The sequence below is a fragment of the Arachis hypogaea genome, chromosome 14 (genome assembly GCF_003086295.3).
Source record: "Arachis hypogaea cultivar Tifrunner chromosome 14, arahy.Tifrunner.gnm2.J5K5, whole genome shotgun sequence".
Lineage (NCBI taxonomy): Eukaryota > Viridiplantae > Streptophyta > Magnoliopsida > Fabales > Fabaceae > Arachis > Arachis hypogaea.
This window is the reverse complement of record NC_092049.1, coordinates 8,806,032-8,824,472: the sequence shown is the minus strand read 5'-3', so window position 1 is coordinate 8,824,472 and position 18,441 is coordinate 8,806,032. Positions and strand designations below refer to the sequence as shown.

The window sequence follows — 18,441 nt, the reverse complement described above, 5'->3', positions numbered from 1 at the left end:
GGCAAAGGAAGAATTCAAGACCGTGTGTCCGCGTCACTAGATGGGACAGGGGGCTTTTGGTAGGGCAAACTTTCCCATTTGCCACTCCTAGATCATGGGAGTGGGAGAGAAAAAAGTTTAAGACAAATAATATTTTTTTCCCTTTTTTTTCTCAATAACATGAAGTTCTTTCTTTTTCCAAAACTCACAGGATTCTAGGGGTGACCCACCATTGTAAGATATTCAAATTCAAAAGTTGCACTTGATAATTTGATTCCAACTTTGACTAGCTTAAAAGGACTCAAACACGGTTCAACATGTAACTTTTAGAATCTTGTCTTGTTTATATCAGATTTCATTAATAACATTTTTCTTGAAATAAAGCATCATCTGCAAGATTTTTCCATGCAAACATCTATACATTACAAACAGCAACATATAGTTTTATTATTGGCATAAGCAAACATTAAATTATACCCCAACACAGACAGCGAAATGATGCAGAATAAATAGGTTTATGCAGCAGTTTACTAGATGCTTTCTTTAACCCCAATTCAAATCAGCTCACTAAATGAAATTAAAAGGCTTAGTATTTGGTAAGTATTGAACTGAAAACTAGACCTTAGGAATCTGTTAAGAACAGGTTCCTTCATCCACTAAGGAGTACATAATATAACACAGAAACTAAGCTTAGAAAGTTGACAGAGTCAGTCCTAGTGCACTAGCTACTACACATTACAGCCAATCAAATGTTACTGCCACTACCAACCTTCTCCAATTCCTCGCTATTTCTAGCAGACATACCCAATGATGGATCAAATTGATCTTGTGTAAGGAAAACGGTGCTTGATTGCTGGTACGACGACATGCTCGACTCCAGTATCTGATGCGGGAGCACCATATCCGGTTTGGAAAATGTTGCCTCCACACTTACTTTTTGCCTCTTGGTTGATCTCTCCCCTTTGGGGCTGTCAGCAGGGGAACCAGAATCTGGCGTCAACGGTTCGTGGTGAGACGAAAAAGATTCATTTGAAAGACTCTTTGCTGGGGCACGTTCTTTGGCTGCTTTCTCCGGATCAGGAGTTGCCGGATCAGTCTTGTTATCAGGATCTGGAAAGGTATCTTCTGGAACTTGCCCAGCAATCCCAGAGCCGGGTACATCTGAAAGAACCCCACTGAGCCGTTGTTGCTCTTCAATTATCTTTTTTAAGTATTTACCCTGGGCTTCTATCCTCAATTGTAGCTGCCTCTGAACCTGTTCCATATCAAAATATGATTACAATTCACCATTCAGCATATTGAATTGATTCTTAATTTAAAAACCAAAACTCTGAAGGAAAAAAATGCATGTATTTGTTTTTATAACAAAGGTAGAAATATTTTGGAATTTCACAAGTCAAAGACATCCAAGAAAGGTCATTGATTCCTCTACAATCACAAGTCTTTAAGTATATAGAACTTTCAAGAATTATAAATTGTTTACATGATCAAAATATGATGATCAATGGTGTGCTGATTCTCTCTTGCCATCACAAAACCATGCAGTATATCTTGTTAAAACAATCTTTTCAACAATTATCTTGCTTACACTGGAACTAGCTCACACTATTCCTTGAAAAAAGGCCTTAAAATAAAAAAAAATTATGTTAACATGTTACAATTAATGCCCTGTAAATGCATTCATGTAAATTTATCATCTTCCCTTAAATTAGAGTTTGGTAAAATTGTCTGCAAATGCATGTAGATTTGATAATACAATTGTGTATTGTGCAAGACAGTTTAGGGCTATAGGGTACTACTCAGGCAGAGGCTCTTATAATCAAAATCTCAACTGGTAGCGGCATTACTCATGCAAATGTGTTGATCAGTATATACACCTTGGATAATAAAACCTAGTGTATAGTTTTTTATGTAATAAATAACAATTAGTGTTGACTCGCATAAATTAGATATCAAACTCATCACTTCATCTCGCATGATTAAATGTGATACGATTAATAACCAAATATGTTAATGTAATATAACCCATTAGATCAGTTCAATAAAATTTACCTCCAATTGTTCATGTAGGCGTTTCTGCACCTCCATTTGAAGCTTTAATGCTTCAGTAATTTGCATCCCACTGCAGACAGACAAGACCACACATAATTTCAGTCATTTATATACCACCAGAACTTTTGAGGGGAAAAAAAGCAAGTTACTTTTTCTCCCAGCAACAGCTTCAACGCATTGAACACATAGTAAGCATAACATATGGTTGTCTAGCTAAATGTGCATTAGTAATGAGGGTATAAATCATAGCGTGTATACTCACGGTGAACCATCTAGATTGGAAAGCATATCCCCTGCTTCTTTCTTGTCAGTTTTCTTTCCTTCTACAAACAATTTTAGAAGTTATCACCAATCAAATCTAAGGGAGAATTCAAAGTATAATGAATATACTCATATATGTGAATTTGAAACAGTGAAACTCAGAGACATACCATCAGACGAGGAATCAGGTAGGTACTTTGCTAGACGATATTTCTGGATGCAGCAGAATAGTAGAGTGAACAAAGAAGAAATGAATTAGAATAACAGATACCGAGAGACCCTGGAAACACGTTACCTGTAAATGACTTTTCACATGGTAGATTGTTAAGCCTTGTACACCCATAACTCTAAGGACACCTTTCGGTGTAGCGCCTGAGGGGGAAAAAGGATAGTTTGAGAATCTAATACTCATGCATACAAGTTAGATAATTTCTTCATCCAACAAAAAGCCAGGGGGTAATACTCACGATCTGGTCCACCAAGCTGTGCCACAGCATCAACAAAGCGCTCATGTAGCTCATGTGTCCACCGTAAACGTTGCTTTGAGGCGAGATTAGGGTTGTTGGAAAGATTGTCTCCATTGCCAGGATCCATTGTGCTACTACCATGAACCAATGAATTGCTTCCGATTAAACTTGAACTAGGGACACTCTTTTGATGATACATTTGTCATTTATCTGACAGAAAACATAAAAAATAACAGAATATAATGTGGAAATTAGTACTGACATCCTGAACCTTACTGCATATTTTAACAGGTTGTCAAAGAAATGGGGAACAATCAGAGATATGCACACAACACAATCAAGAGAGGAATTTCTTCAAGAGTAACCTCAAATATTCCTAAATGAAAAATTGAAATTAACATGTTCTGATCCCACTCCTAATCTAAGATCTACTCACATTTTGTTTGATCATGGAGCGTTACATTATAGAGATCCTCCCTCAACCAACTATAGATATCATTGTTTGCAAGTCGCAACATATTTTGACCTTAACAAACACTCCCATGTATCCAAGAAGCATTGACTGCAATATGTGGATCCTTCAACACAGCAATATTTACCATGAACACCACTGTCCATAGTGGAGAGTACACACTATCACAAACTCAAGACCAGTAGACACTTGTTCATTTTGTTCTTCATCTAAAGCGAATTTCTTCCTTCACTTCTCTCTTCAGTTGAGCTTTTAGGAGAACCTCAAACCTTCTGATACAAAACCACAATGTTCCAATGTCTAAGCAACTTAAGCCAAGTGGTCTTGAACTAGGTTAACTTTTCTTGTTCTTTTACAAAATGGCACTCAATAAAGGCATTAAATCATTATCTACATTCTACAATATACTTATACAAAATGACATTTAGCTTCCTAAGGCACTTCGGAACAATATCCTTTAAAATATAACTATGCTTCCCCCTAGCACCAAATTATCCCTCTCCAATAACCATCCAACTTATCTAATCCTCCCTCGATCCCATTTTACCATGACTCTGAAAATTTGTTACATCCTTGAAATAATATATTTGGATACAATTTTTAGCTAGATACATTGATACAAGGAAGAACCAAATTTTCAGCTCAGTCAGCTGTAGTAGGGCAGAATAAAAGGTGAAGCCAACACAATTTGAGCCTTTGAGGTACTTATCCCTAAATGAGGTTGATTTCTCCTTAAACTTTACTAAGTCACAAAGATATCATCATATTGTTTGCAGAGAACTAAAAAGCATCATTATTGTTACTTAAAGCAAAGACTATTATTATATTCATTCTCATACAACATCTGATGCAACCTAGCAACATTAGAGAACAGGGTAATATCCTTCAAAGTTGACTAATTGAATTTTCATCACATTAATACCTATGAATATCAGGCCACACCCTCAAAATTGAAGAACCTCAACTCTAATAAACCAATTACTAAATTTTTACATCCCCCCAAAATTGGGGTTATGACCCGAAATTAGAATGACCCAACTCTTGAATGATCACGAAAATCTGAAAATTTTACAGCTTTAAAAAAATAAAAGTGAGAAAAGCTCCCATTCTCTAGTCGCAAAGCACGGAACGTTACAAAGTGTAGGGTGCAATTTTGAAAAAGTAGAAAGTCAAAGGCTTGAAATTAAAAACACAAACTTGAGGGTGATGCAATAGAGAAGAGTAGCACTGAGTTGAAGCTCAAAGGAATTAATGCCAAAAGGGTCGCCAAAAAAGTTAAGAAACAAAGGAAATGAAATGCAGAAGAAGAAGCAGCTTCAGAGAGAGAAAAGAGATTGTGATTGAAAGAAGAAGAAGAAGAAGAAGAAGAAGAAGAAGAAGAAGAAGAAGAAGGAATGGATACGTACCCAGATCTACGCAATCCAAACGACAACGCATAACAAAAAAATTTCGCTCCCTTCAATTTCGGAGCTGTGTAGTTCTGTGCTGTTTCTCTCTCTTCTCTCTCTCTCTCTCTCTCTCTCTCTCTTGCTATGCAGTGACACACACACTCATACCCCTCCAATGGCATTTCCTTTGGTCCTATGGATTTTGGATTCTATTTCTTTTTTTTTTTTTTTACAGTTTTCTGTTTTTATTATATAATAAAAAGTGGGAATGGAAAATATGATTTCATTACTTTTATTTTTTTTATAAAATTCTAAAAATAGGAAATACCACACACAAATACCAAGTTTTAAGAATTTTGAAGAAAAAATATTAAGAGCTTGTTTAAGTATACTATTAACTTGTTAAACAAAATTTAATGAAAAAAGATTTTTTATTTTTTTTGATGCGTTTAATAAAATATTAGTAATAAAAATAAAAATATTAAAAAAATAAAAAAATATATTTTTAAAAAAATTATAATTTACATCTATTTTTACTTAAAAAAATATATTTTTAACATAATAAATAAAAAATATTTTTATTATATTATATTCAAATATAATTGTTTGATAAAAAAATATTTTTATATAAAATATCTAAATATAAAATTAATTTTAATTTTTTAAAAAAAATAACTTAAAAAAAATCTTTTCATAAAAGTTTATCCAAATAAACTATAAGTTTATAATTAAATATTTAATCAATATCATATACCGATCATAATATATTTATATTTTTTACAACATAATTAACTATTAAAATCATTAATTTTTATAATAAAATAATCAAATATTTTAAATAGAATTAAAAATGTTTTTATAAACATAAAAAATCAGTTATTTTATTCGTGTTTTAATTATAAATATGAATTTAATTAGTAGTTTGTATTATTATTATGAGATTTTTATTATAAATATGAATATAATTCTATTGTATGTTTTTATACAAACAATTTATTAGTGATTATTTTTTATGTAAATATAGTGTATGATTGTATATTTAACATCATCATAGGCATAATATAAATACAAATTTCTTTTATTTTGTATCTTTTAACAATTAGATACAAAAATATGACATAATTTTTCCCCCTTTATTTAAAAGAATAACTTCAAAAGCTAATAAATTATAACTCAAATGACATAATTTTTTCATACTCACTTAAAAAGTTACAAATCTGAGTCTCGCTCCTAACTTTTAAAAAAAAATTCAAAAATAACAAATCCTTGGTATTACAAGTAAAATTCACTCAACATACATGGCAGCCATTTTTTTACTAGGGCTTGTGTGTATAGGATTTTCCTTCGTACTTTGCTTTCATATATGCTAATAAATTAATTACTAGCATATATTGATTCCATAGCAGGGGTGCTATTGAAATATTGAATTGAACTATTTATTATTTAACCAAACTAACCACTCTTTCTTGTCCATTCCTTGAGTCAAATATTTCAAAGTCTTCTTTCTGGTATTTTTCCACCGAATCATTTAATTCTTGGTCCATCGACCATTATTTGGAAGAAAATAAATTTGGATTTTAGTATGATATAACATAATAATAATAATCTTAATATAATATAGGATTCAGCTAATATAGTTGTCAAATAAAAAAAGTTTTTATAAAAAAGAAAAAATTAATTTATAATATATTTATACATATAAATAAAATATATATATATATATAGAGGTTCCATTGTTTTAGAAAGATGAACCACACAAGTATAGATTTCACTAATAAATCAAGGCACGTATTAATAATAGAGTATTACGATAAACTAATTAGAAGCCCCAGAATGCAAAGGTGAAAAGGAAATTAATGAAAAATTAATGGTTGTTTATGAGTTAGGGTAAAATCATGAATCATGAAATCCATAAAGCATGGATTTCAATACGAGTTAATATTTAATTTGATTTTTAAATTTATATGTGAATTTTAATTTAATTTTTAAAATTTTAATTATTTCTATTTAGTCTTTAATTTTTGTAAATGTGATTTATAGTCCCTGAGATAATTTTGACATTTAAACATTAATAAGATGCTTATATGAATTAGTTTTAACACTCAAATAGTTTAAAAATAATATTGTATCATTTGTTTTGGAAATAATTTTTTTTAATAAACATCACTTACGATATTATTTTTGTGCTATTATATGAGTATCAAAACCAAAATGATACAGTTGTACAGAATTCAATGTGACATCAAACTCTACATTGTTTTGTTAATATTTATCTATCAAAAATTATTTCAAAAACTAACATAAATCATATTTACAAAATTTATAGACAAAATAAAAACAATTAAAATTTTAAAAATTAAACTAAAAATTTACATACAAATTCAGAAATCAAATTAAGTATTATTTCTATTTGAACACGTTTTCCACTTTAATTATTGATAGTTCAAAATCACATGCAATAGTTCATCAAAAGCTATATAATAATAGAAAACCAATCTTAATAATGAAACAAATAGAGTTTAAAAAAAAATATGCTATAATATAGGTTTTTTTTTTATCAAAGATAATTAATAAAGCTAAAAAATGCTCTTAGAATTTAAAAGTATCCGTAGACAGAGAAATAGAAGTTCAACACGAAACCCTAAATTGAAATAAGCATGTCAAGCATTAAACTTGGGTTATTTTCATTTCTTTAATTATGCAATTATTGTGGTTGATAATGAGTATGATCTTTTAACCTATATATAAATATATATATATCCTAGCTAATAGTAATAGGTACGTGAATCATTCAAAGAATTTTATGAACATTCACTCTCCAAATAAACTATATACCATTGATACCTTGCCATGTGTCATCAACCACTCATAGCTTATGGTATTCATTCACAATGATGATTATGCATGCCAAGCTCAAATAATTATTCCAAATAATTTAAACTTATAAACACCATAATAATAATAATAATAATAATAATAATAATAATAAGGCTTTCAAAAAAATCTTATAAAATATTCCATTTCTAAGCGCTATGCCGTTGGAGGGTCATGATTTCATAATTATTTTTCTCATGCATTATCCTCTTTTATAAAGTCCTTAGTCTTACTATATATAGAATTACATCAAACACCAAAAAAAAACGTCTTAATATAAGTTATTATTAAATAACTTTAGGGTTTGAATATATATATTGTCAATCTTTTATATATTTTCTATTAATAAAGTTAAATACATACTTCTATTTATATATATTATTAGAAGTGTACATATATACAGTAATAAATAGAGATTATTAATAAATTATATGTAGTATTTTATTCTTTTAATTTATAAGGGAGTGAGTTATTAAATATAAAAATTGCCACTTTAGTTTAAATAGAACTTTCTTAGTAACCATCGTGATAATTCACGAATACTGTTAAAATCGATGGCCAAACAGTTCTTAACATCATAAAAAGGATTTTGCTACTACTTAGGTCTAATCTCATATTGATTATATATAACAACCAAATTAATAAAGAATATAAAAAAAAAAAAACAAAATTTCTATATATAGTAGTGTTTGCTCTAATATAGCTAAAAGAGAAAGTTGGAAATGAAAAAGAGAAGATATATAGGGATAGAACATACCCTGTTATTGAGGCAAAGAAGAAGATCAGAAGAAAGAGATAATTATAGTGTCTCTAACTTGCTTGATGATGATGATGATCATCAATCTCCTCAAGCATGTGAAGTTGGTGACTTTTATGTGGCCTTGAATTCTTTGTTTTAGAGTTTTGGATTTATTTACTTATTGATTGTGTGTGAAATGTTACCTAGTATGACTATAATTCCAAGTCCCAAGTGGTGTGAATGGGTGAAAAGATAGAATTTAGTAGCTATTATTGGTTGTGAGGTGAGACAAGAAACAAACCTAAAGCATAGTAATTGGCTATGATGGAATCTTCAATGTAATATTCCCAATTGATTCTAAATATATTCAATAAATAATATTCCGGCAGTCTAGTCAATTTCCTATATATTGCTTTCTTCACAAAATAAACTGGATTTATCTATGGATTCAACAATGCAAAACCATGCATTCAAAATATCAAACTGCTTATTTATTTATTTATTTATTTATTAGAGTAAAGTATCGTTTTTATCTCCAACCTTTGGGGTAAATCTTATTTTTGTCCCTAACGTTTAAATCGTCCTATTTGTATCCCTAACGTTTGTAAAAGTGATTCAATATTATCCTGCCGTCAATTCCACATCATGAGCGCTTTAGTTTGAGTTTTAAAAACCTCTTCTTGAAGTTAGAATATAAATGTCTGGAATAGAATCGATTATCTACTCCGAAAAATAGCTCATCAAATATTGAAACTAATTCCTACAATATTTACATAATTCACTTTTCTAAGGACATAATTGAATCTAAACACAAATAGTGGGTATAATATTAAAATCAATCACATACAAGTGAGACCTAATTGAGAATGAATACATCCAAGTGAGAATAATTGAAAAATATGATCTGATTTGTTAGTATAATTGATAGTAGGATAACATTGAATCACTTTTATAAACGTTAAGGATACAAATAGAACGATTTAAACATTAGGGATACAAATAAGACTTACCCCAAACGTTAAGGACAAAAACGATATTTTACTCTATTTTTTATTATTATTATTATTATTATTATTATTATTATTATTATTATTATTATTATTATTATTATTATTATTATACCTTCCAGTGTAAACAAATTTTATACGTGTATTTTACTATTTTATTACATATTATTATATTAATAAAAATAACTATTTTTTATCTACCATGTTAATAATCATAAAGAAACATGTAATTTGATAATTATGTAAAAAGTTAACACCAAAAATATAAAATAAATAAATAAACTAGCTGATTTTGAATTTTGTTAGTGAAATCGTATTAATTACATCAGAGATTATTTTGTTAGTTGAAAAATTAGAGAATAATTACATTATAATTATAATTAATTAGTGTAATAATTAATTACTACCTTATATAAGGGTGTTTATTTGTTGTAAATCAACATTTTCTCCACTATTTAGCAAATTTCTATTGATTCTCCCTTCAAATAGTACAATTTTCTTTATTGTTTCTATCACTATGATATTCCACCCCAGGAATGACCAATCTTCTAATTCTGTACACTACAGATGCTACATTTTGTACATGAGGGTATGTATTATAGAATTGTCTCATATTGTTTCATTTATTTGGGAATATAGTATACATAGTCCTGTTATGTATGTGATAATTTAGGGTTGTTAAAATTGGATTTTTTTTTCTACATAAACAAAATAAATATTTCTCGAAAAAAAATTTGGTACAGAGACCCAATTAAAAGAAAAAAAGTATAGAGACCTAATTAAAAATTTCGCGAAACTATAAAGAACAACACAGTAATTAAACTTTTTTTTAGGGTGTTACAAATTTCAAGTGTATAGCATTCTCTATGTTTTTTTTTTTTTCTGGTCAAGTGGATTGGACAGTCCCCAATCCTAGACATTACACCCATGTACTACACACTCACACACATTACATGGGTACACACAATTAGCATGGTTCTATATTTTTCCATGAGGATTTGAACCCGGTGCAGCTCTATGTGAGGCAAACAAAGTTGCCATCTGACCCAGGCCTCGGCTGCATTCTCTATGCTTATTTGTCTTCTACCTTTCGTACCTCTTTATACTCTGATCCAAATAATTCAGGGCTAGGAATCCAAGAAAAATATTGGGCCACCCAAAGGAGGCCTAACAAACTTGGTGATCCAGATCAACAAGACCATAATTAACATAGGTCAATCCGTCCCACTTACCCGAAGTGTTGGCTCCATGATCCGTAACCGATCCGACTTGTGTTGCAAGTAAAAGACTTATTATCCCACTACTCCTAAAATACTTACAAACTTAGGGTCCGTTTGGGAAACACCAAAAAGCTACTTTTTTCAACTTTTGACTTATAGAAAGTTATATTAATATATTTGGTATAATTTTTTAGATAAACTTTTAACTTTTCAAAAAGTTATTTAAGAGCTTTTGAAGAAGTTAAAAAATGTGACTTCTCTTATTTTCAAAAGCTATTTTATCACTCTTATTTAATGCACAACTTTAAAACAAGGACTTCTATAATAACTTTCCAAACTCAAAATAACTTATTTAAAAGTTAATATTAATAAAAGTCCTTATATTTTAAGCTCCTTTTTCAAAAGAACTTATTTAAGAAGTTTAGCCAAACTGGCCCTTAGTAATTTTCCTTAGGTGGAGTAACTTCTCAAATATTAGGAAACAACTAACTATTAAGGATTCTACCGTGATGCTCCATGATCCGTGACCGATCTGACTTGCGTGGCAAGTAAAAGACTTATTATCCCACTACTCCTAAAATACTTACAAACTTAGTAATTTTTCTTAGGTGGAGTAACTTCTCGGAAATTAGGAAACAACTAACTATTGAGGATTTTACTGTGATAATCAAGTCATCATTTTCTATATAAATATCCTATCAAACTTAGGTGTTTTTCAATCTCAATTAACTTAAACCTACTTAAAACATTTGCTAACTTAAGCATTGAAATTCATTATAAATATCCCCATCACCTTTTGTTCAAGGACGTTGAACAAATTTAGTACTCAAGGTTGCGTTTATTTACAAAGACAGGACACTGAGACAGGGACACAGAGACACAAAATCGTGTTTGACAGAGGAAACATGAACAGAGATAATGTATCTAGGGACACTGAATTAGTATATTTTGTGTCCATCCTGACAGGAAGAACACAAAGATACTAACAAGGGACACAACTTATTTTTCATCTTTTCTTTCATTATTCTTGTTAATTTTTTATTATTATATTTTTCGTTTCAAATTTTTTGAATGAAAAAAAAAATGAGAATAAATTAAATTTTCATAATTTATTCTAATTTATTACCAAATAAGATACAAAAACACAAAATTTTGTATCTCTACCCTTTATATCTTGTTCTCAATGTTATCTTGTCCTGTTCTCAGAAATAAACAAAGTCCAAGTGAACGAATCGGAACCTTCACACAACAGAGTCTAGACCTCACATCTAAACTCATTCCACCTTAGTGGTCCCTCAGAATAGTATCCAAAATGTGTAATGATAGTATAAAAACATAAATATTTTACATATTTCATATTTCAATAAATAAAGTATTTGAATAGTTTAAATAAAAAAGTCCTGTCAATATACTATCCAATATCAATCTCTTATTTTCCCAAAGACTTTAAAACTTTATTTATTATATTTTACATTGATGAAATGAAGTTCAACCTTTTTTTATGGTATTCGCTTTGAGACATACACAAGAAGATATTCGAACTCCAACACTTGCTTAGATGTATAAATAAACTAACCACTCAACTAATTTATTAAATTGGTTAAATAAAGTTCAAATTTAAAACTTGGTACAAACTATCTAAATTCCTCTCACCACTTCAACTCTCTTAAGATACACAAATATTGAAAATAACGTGCATATATATATATATATATATATCATTGTAGCCAAAGAAAAAATTGATTCCACTATATAAGAACTAAGATGGTGGCATTAAGAAAAGATTAATATAGAGGAATCATTGATAATAGCCATCGATGCTATCAACTACCAAAGTCCAAAGCCATTTTCCTATAAAGGCCATTTGGCTTAGGCAAATCCCAAATTAACAATAGGCCTCCATGTGTACCATATATATATATATATATATATATATATATATATATATATATATAAATATATGTGTGTGTGTGTATGTCTTTCTTTGTCCATAGTCTTAATACTAAATTACTAATCATATTAGCATGTAAATGGTCCCCACTTGAATAATAATTCCACCACCTTGGACACATATCCAACTATGTTATACTCAGCACTTAGCATAAAATTTGTTTTGTAATGAATTTCATAAGCATAAAATAACAAACCATGATTTGAGTATAGCTGGCTTTCAACACCTACCAACTCTCTCTTCTCCATCCATTCATGTCATGATCCTCCAACTAACTACTTGGGTCATTCACACCCAATCAATAGTGGGGAATCAACAAAAATGGCAAATGTCACATCTTTGGTGTGATGAACTATGGCCTCAAATAGTGCTATTTACATCACAAGTTGGTGCTAAAGGCCAAAAGTCACCAAATTTAGTAAAGCATCAAACAAGGTGAAAAAAACATAACCTAAGAACAAGACTTAACAATGATTCAAGATAACTGCTTAAAGAAAAGTACCTGAGCTGATTTCTACAACTTCACTTTTCCACATTATCCGCGCGAAATTGGCATGTTCGAAATAATTGTACAGTCAATGCTAGCTTTTCACAATGCTTAAAGCCATAGGGAAGTTTGAATTTACAAAATGGAATAAGGTGATTCCACATCTGTTCCCACTAATTAGAAAAGAACAGGTCAGAGTTCAAATACCTATCCTAGAGAAAGGAATGAAGGCCTGAAAAGCTATCTTTGGATTATCGCAGGATGAACCGGATGAACCATTCGACTTGACCTTCCATCCCTACATGCCGGCGTACCTAGTTATTCCATGAGGGTTACCTTGGGCTACATTGATGGCTTGAGTTCTCATCTTAGCTTCAGTCCAGATCAAAGGTGCTGCCATAGAGTCCATGCCTAGCAGCCTCCTTTTCCCCTCACCGGGTGATCCTTCTAAAATCAATCCCCCGGTAGTCTCATGTGAGGTTAGACAACTTTCAGTCGAACAGTCAGCCCTCTGTGGTGGGAGGCTATGAGGTAGTTCCTCTTCCGGGACATTGACTCCCGCCACTTCAGTAGATGGCATGGAGAAAAAACCAAGAGGATCAACCATGGGACCTCTTGGGGTCTTGCTCCCGACTCCTTGAAACTTTTGGTTGTCGGTGTCTATGACGGTAGCGCCAATGAATTGATCAGCTAGCATCTTACAAGCTCTTTCAAGCATGACCATGTATCTTTGCTCTGCGTCTTGGCGAATTTGCAAATGCTTCTCTGCCTTCATTAGAATAATTTTGAAAATTAGTAAGCATTATCTACGAAGTAGTTTCAAAAGAATTTCCTCATCTATTATATCAACATCTAACTCCAATTATACAGTATGCAAATTCAATCTAAATCTAAAAAACTTCATGAAGGCAAGCAACAAGCACAACTTGCGCACTAAGAAAAAGATATTTACCTCTACTTGCAAATGTAGTTTACTTTGCACTTCCATTTGTGCTCTTAAGGCTTCCTTGATTTCAAAACCCCTATGCAAAAGATTAATTTTTCCTTCAATTTGATTATTAAGACTGCACATTGAAACAGAAGGAGGCTTCTTAAGAATGCAAAAAGATGCTTACTCATTGGTATCGGAAGTTGGCAACTTTGGAGAAGAGTTGTCAGTACCAGGACTTTCTAAGTATGAACCCGACAATCCTTTCATAAAATTTCAACAAAAATCAATTAAACCAAGAATAAAACAGGACTATTTAGGCGAAATCACAAATTAGAAATTCCTGCCAAACTTTCATCTGGTGATTATAGTTAAAGCTTTTTTTCCTCAACACACCACACAATTATAATAAATGCTGAGCATGAAAAGTTTGGATGGTGGAAACATAAATGGGAATGACAACCATACCATCTTTGCATCCCTCACCCATATCTTTCCCTGATTGCTTACCAAGTCTATATTTCTGCAAGACATAATAGAAATATTCTTTTCGTTTTCATCACAAAGACTAAAATTGGGTAGATTATAATGAGGAAAGATATATATAAATATGTAGCAAGACCTGAAGATGACTCTTCAAATGAAATAGAGTCAAACCCTTGACATTCATGGTCCGCATGATTGCTTTTGGCGTAGCTTCTGCAGATAATAGCCAGAACCTAGTCAAACAATGATATTGATGATATTGATTACAATACACATTAAAATTCTAATTGTTACTAGTTAGGACGAAGTTAAACTAGTTTTTATATCGAGGAGTAGGTTACTGATATGGCATAGGAAACATAGAAAGCTAAATTTATTTGCATCAAAATACTTTTGAGCTTTCCAAACTTGGTGAATTCATGCAAAGTATCTTGCTTTGTTATTACAACAGTAAACACTCAATCATTCATCTGTTACCGTTTGATAGAATTGATCTTAATGCAAAGTAATTCATATTTGGCAATTCATAAGTGATTCTAACATACATTAAAAGAAGTTCACTTCTCTCAAAATCAATTCTAAGGCAAGAACTGATTCTAGTGGAGAAATACCAAACATGGGTAAAATCAATTGTGGGAGGGGAATCAATTCTAGAACCTCAAGTTCTTTTTCACCATGCATAAAGTGGCTTATTCAAGAATAGTAGCCACTATGGCCGCTATAGCGTCTATTGATAGCCTACTGGCTACTACTGTGGCCCTCAAGCTGCAACAATGAAGCACTTAGCTAAATGTATTCCTTAGAGGCCTACAACCATTTTGATCTGAGGCTAAAGCAGTCACTCCTTGTTACAATTCACAATTATGCAGGGGAAAAAAAAGGAATACTAACCCCACAATGTTGTAGTAACATTATACACTCAATTCTGGCTAGTTCATTGGAAAAGATTATGAATAATGATACTGTATCGAAACATTATCGAATTGATGGAGAACCCTACAAATGGCAACATATTAACCACTCAAAACATAATTACACTATCGGTTTTGCTAGGAAACCAACCTTTTTTTTACCCAACAATTGGCCAACAAAATAGTGAATGAACAAGGATTAAGCATTTAAGTTGTTATTGCAGAGAGGAAAATGGAAATTTAAAGGGAAAGCAAAATAGTAGTTGGCCGAATAAAAGTGAATTTGTAATCTTTTCTCATTGTAGGATATCAACATGGCAACTTCATCACCCCAATTGTGTCTATGTCAGTGTACAACTACTGGTTCCACTCCATTGCCGCAGATTCAGCCAAAAAAAAAAAGAGCATAAACCTTCCGAGTCAATTTCAGCAAATCAATAGAACGTGGACATGAGGTCAAATATGGACTCTATAAAGTGCAAACCTTTCTGCAAAAGTTCTATACTTTATGATCAAACTCAAAACCCGCTTATAAATAAACCCCTTTCAAATATAAAGGATCTTAATTTAACTGCAACATTCAACATCTCTAATTAAAATGTAGGTGGGGTAAGTTTTCTCTGTTCATAAAAGAATTCTTCACCTAATCTCTCCCAAAAAATTCCACCTTCTCTAAAAGCACATGCATTTCAGGGATGAACAGTTATGCTTGATAAGAAAAAACAATAAGAATCAACAAGTAGATAGATTAAGGCCAGAAAAGAATTAATATTTCTAATTAATTAACTATACATAAGTAATTGACTCAAAAGCAAAAAGAAAAATCCCCTTCATTTTTACTTGCCCCCCCAACTAGAAAGTGGGATCATGATTTCATTTCAAAAATTCAAACAAAAATCAGAAAGCATAATAATATCCAAAGGAGCCAATACAAATTCTCAGCCATATTCTTCTTCCATGAGAAGAAAACAGAAAACAAAAAATTGCATATGTGCTATAACAAGAAAAAAAAGGAATTTCAAAATAAATAAATAAAAAGAAGATTGAAGTGAATGAAGGGAAAAAGGTTGAAACTTTGACTTACTACTAGCACCTCCGAGCTGAGTGACAGCATCAACAAAGCGTTCATGGAGGTCCTGAGTCCAACGAAGTCTTGGTTTTGGATCAGCAGTGAGAACAAGACATGGGTCTCCCTTGTGTGTGAGATTGGAGGCGCCACCAACTTGAACATCTTCTTGTCCAACAAGCCCTGCTTCATGTGGGTGTATCAGCCTCGGATACATGATGATGATACCTCCCTTCTTCTTCTTCAATGGTGAAAACCTGAAAGAACGAAGAGAGAGAGAGAGAGAGAGAGAGAGAAAGAGAGAAAGTGAGAGATTGAGGAGTAGATCCAAATGAAGGGAGGGTAGAGCTAGGTACCCATTTGAGTGAAAAGGGTAAAGGTTGAAGCTTTTTAGAGAGAGAGAGAGGATGACAATGAAACTGGAGAGAAAAACACCGTACCTTCTGAAACTGACGCTGGCACACTGGCACGCCTTTCGGGGATCTTGTCCCTTTCTGCCCTTTTTATTATACAAACAACAAAACCAAACTTAAAAAGACTAACCAAAAAAACCTTTTTAAATGAACTAAAGTTTGATTACTATTAAACGGGGGTGTACATAATTTGGGTGAACACAGAGTTACTTTGATCTACATTTAATTTTAAATAAATTATTATTTTCAGGTTACACTAAACTAAATCTAAATTAGTGATGTTTGGATTTTGATAAATTTTATTTCAAATATTATAATACACTTATTTATAAAGAAGAGAAAAATATATTTATTATCGATAAGTTTATATCTTTATTTGAATTTTAATTTGTCCATAAATTCTAATTATAATTTTATGTTTTTTTAATTTATTTTTTAATTCAACAAGTATAATTAAAAATAAAATAATAAATTTATAATTAATATAACATAATATTAAAATTAATTTAAAAAATATATATTTTTTGTAGTCTCTTTAAGGTGAAATTAGGTTCACCTTAACCCAAATCCGAACCTAAATAATGATTTGAGACCCTTATCCAATGTTGTGAAATCATATCAAATTTGTCTCCAAAGTGTTTGGTCTAGACTTAGCCAGACATATATACACTCCTACTATTAAATATATCATCAACAAAATTTATTATTTTCAATCAATAATTAAAAGTTAATATTTAAAAATATATTATTTGATTATTAAATTAAAATAATTATATTAATAATAAAAAATACTAATTAGAAATAATAAATTTTATTAATTTTAAACTTTTTTTAATTTATAATTATTTTAAAAATTTGATTTCAATTAGTACTGGTTAAATTTTATTTTAACTAATATTTTAAAGTACTTATTATGTTAAATAAATTAGATTAATATTTTCATCTTAATTTTTTTAAGTTATACTTGACTAATTACTAAACAAACATTAAATTTGTTGAAAATTTATACAATTTAAAAGAAAAAAAAGTGAAAATATTTATTTATTAATCATATAATATTTTCTTTCTCCATAATAAGACCATCAGCCAGTTTAATAAATTCTTTTAGATTGCTTATGATTCTAGCTAAATCCTTCTTTTGTTTAACATTTACTAATTAGTAATTACTAAGACAAATATTAAATTTTGTTGAATATTTATTAATTTATACGATTCAATAGAAAAAGTAAAAATATTTCTTTATTAATCATGTAATATTTTTTCCATGATGATCACCTCGTCAATTTTAATAAATAAGGTAAAATATAATTTTTGTCATTTATGTTTGCAATTTTTTTTTTAAAATATAGTAAACATTTAGTTTCATTCAATTTTTTAACGCTTTTTATTTGTGCTGAAATTACCCTAAATATTAATTCTATATAAAATTTTAGGGACAAAATTAAAAGTTTTAAAGAATAGTTTTAACACAAATTAAAAGTATTATAAATAAAATTGAATGAATAAAAAATTTTAGGAACAAAATTAGATGAAATTAAATATTTGAATTATTTTTAAAAAAATTATAAATATTAAAGACCTTAATAAATACTTTTAAATTACTTATTATATTAGCTAAAATTTTTTTTTGGTTGAACATTTATAAATTTTCCTAAATTTCAAAAAGAAAGCATAAATATTTTTTATTGATCATTTAATATTTTCTCTCTCCATATTTATAGTCTTACCAATAATCTATAA

The 18,441-nt window shown here is 30.2% G+C and overlaps 2 protein-coding genes across 8 annotated transcripts; both read right to left on the bottom strand.

The window, feature by feature from the left end:
• Positions 1–517: 517 nt before the first annotated feature.
• Positions 518–8,512, bottom strand: LOC112741376 (myb family transcription factor PHL7). 6 transcript variants are annotated; one of them, XM_072213702.1, is made up of 8 exons: positions 8,251–8,474; positions 3,196–3,503; positions 2,760–2,969; positions 2,588–2,664; positions 2,463–2,505; positions 2,294–2,354; positions 2,032–2,101; positions 518–1,234 (listed from the first exon to the last, which is right to left on the bottom strand). In XM_072213702.1, the coding sequence occupies exons 3-8, from the start codon at positions 2,956–2,958 to the stop codon at positions 725–727; spliced, it is 960 nt and encodes a 319-aa protein (XP_072069803.1). In that variant the 5' UTR covers positions 2,959–2,969; positions 3,196–3,503; positions 8,251–8,474; the 3' UTR covers positions 518–724. The 6 variants fall into 6 exon arrangements, with proteins under 6 accessions (XP_072069803.1, XP_025646120.1, XP_072069804.1 ...); XM_025790335.2 differs by lacking the exon at positions 8,251–8,474 and adding an exon at positions 4,638–4,838; XM_072213703.1 differs by lacking the exon at positions 8,251–8,474 and adding an exon at positions 4,638–4,838 and having other exon boundaries at positions 2,294–2,351.
• Positions 8,513–12,898: 4,386 nt separating this feature from the next.
• On the bottom strand, positions 12,899–16,846 carry LOC112741377 (protein PHR1-LIKE 2). Of its 2 annotated transcripts, none has more exons than XM_025790337.3 (7): positions 16,729–16,846; positions 16,307–16,545; positions 14,448–14,524; positions 14,294–14,348; positions 14,013–14,088; positions 13,850–13,919; positions 12,899–13,666 (listed from the first exon to the last, which is right to left on the bottom strand). In XM_025790337.3, the coding sequence occupies exons 2-7, from the start codon at positions 16,503–16,505 to the stop codon at positions 13,196–13,198; spliced, it is 948 nt and encodes a 315-aa protein (XP_025646122.1). In that variant the 5' UTR covers positions 16,506–16,545; positions 16,729–16,846; the 3' UTR covers positions 12,899–13,195. The 2 variants fall into 2 exon arrangements, with proteins under 2 accessions (XP_025646122.1, XP_025646123.1); XM_025790338.3 differs by having other exon boundaries at positions 16,645–16,757.
• Between the last annotated feature and the right edge of the window lie 1,595 nt (positions 16,847–18,441).

What these genes read in the sequence shown, in the direction of transcription:
- LOC112741376 (XM_072213701.1), bottom strand. Translation starts at nt 2,958, where the DNA reads ATGTATCATCAAAAGAGTGTCCCTAGTTCAAGTTTAATCGGAAGCAAT. An exon ending in ACAGCTTGGTGGACCAGATC is followed by an intron (nt 2,665 to 2,759) that starts GTGAGTATTACC and finishes TTTCCCCCTCAG; the next exon opens with GCGCTACACCGAAAGGTGTC. An exon ending in TCCAATCTAGATGGTTCACC is followed by an intron (nt 2,102 to 2,293) that starts GTGAGTATACAC and finishes GTCTGTCTGCAG; the next exon opens with TGGGATGCAAATTACTGAAG.
- LOC112741377 (XM_025790337.3), bottom strand. Translation starts at nt 16,505, where the DNA reads ATGTATCCGAGGCTGATACACCCACATGAAGCAGGGCTTGTTGGACAA. An exon ending in ATTTGAAGAGTCATCTTCAG is followed by an intron (nt 14,349 to 14,447) that starts GTCTTGCTACAT and finishes TATGTCTTGCAG; the next exon opens with AAATATAGACTTGGTAAGCA. An exon ending in GGGTGAGGGATGCAAAGATG is followed by an intron (nt 14,089 to 14,293) that starts GTATGGTTGTCA and finishes ATTTTATGAAAG; the next exon opens with GATTGTCGGGTTCATACTTA.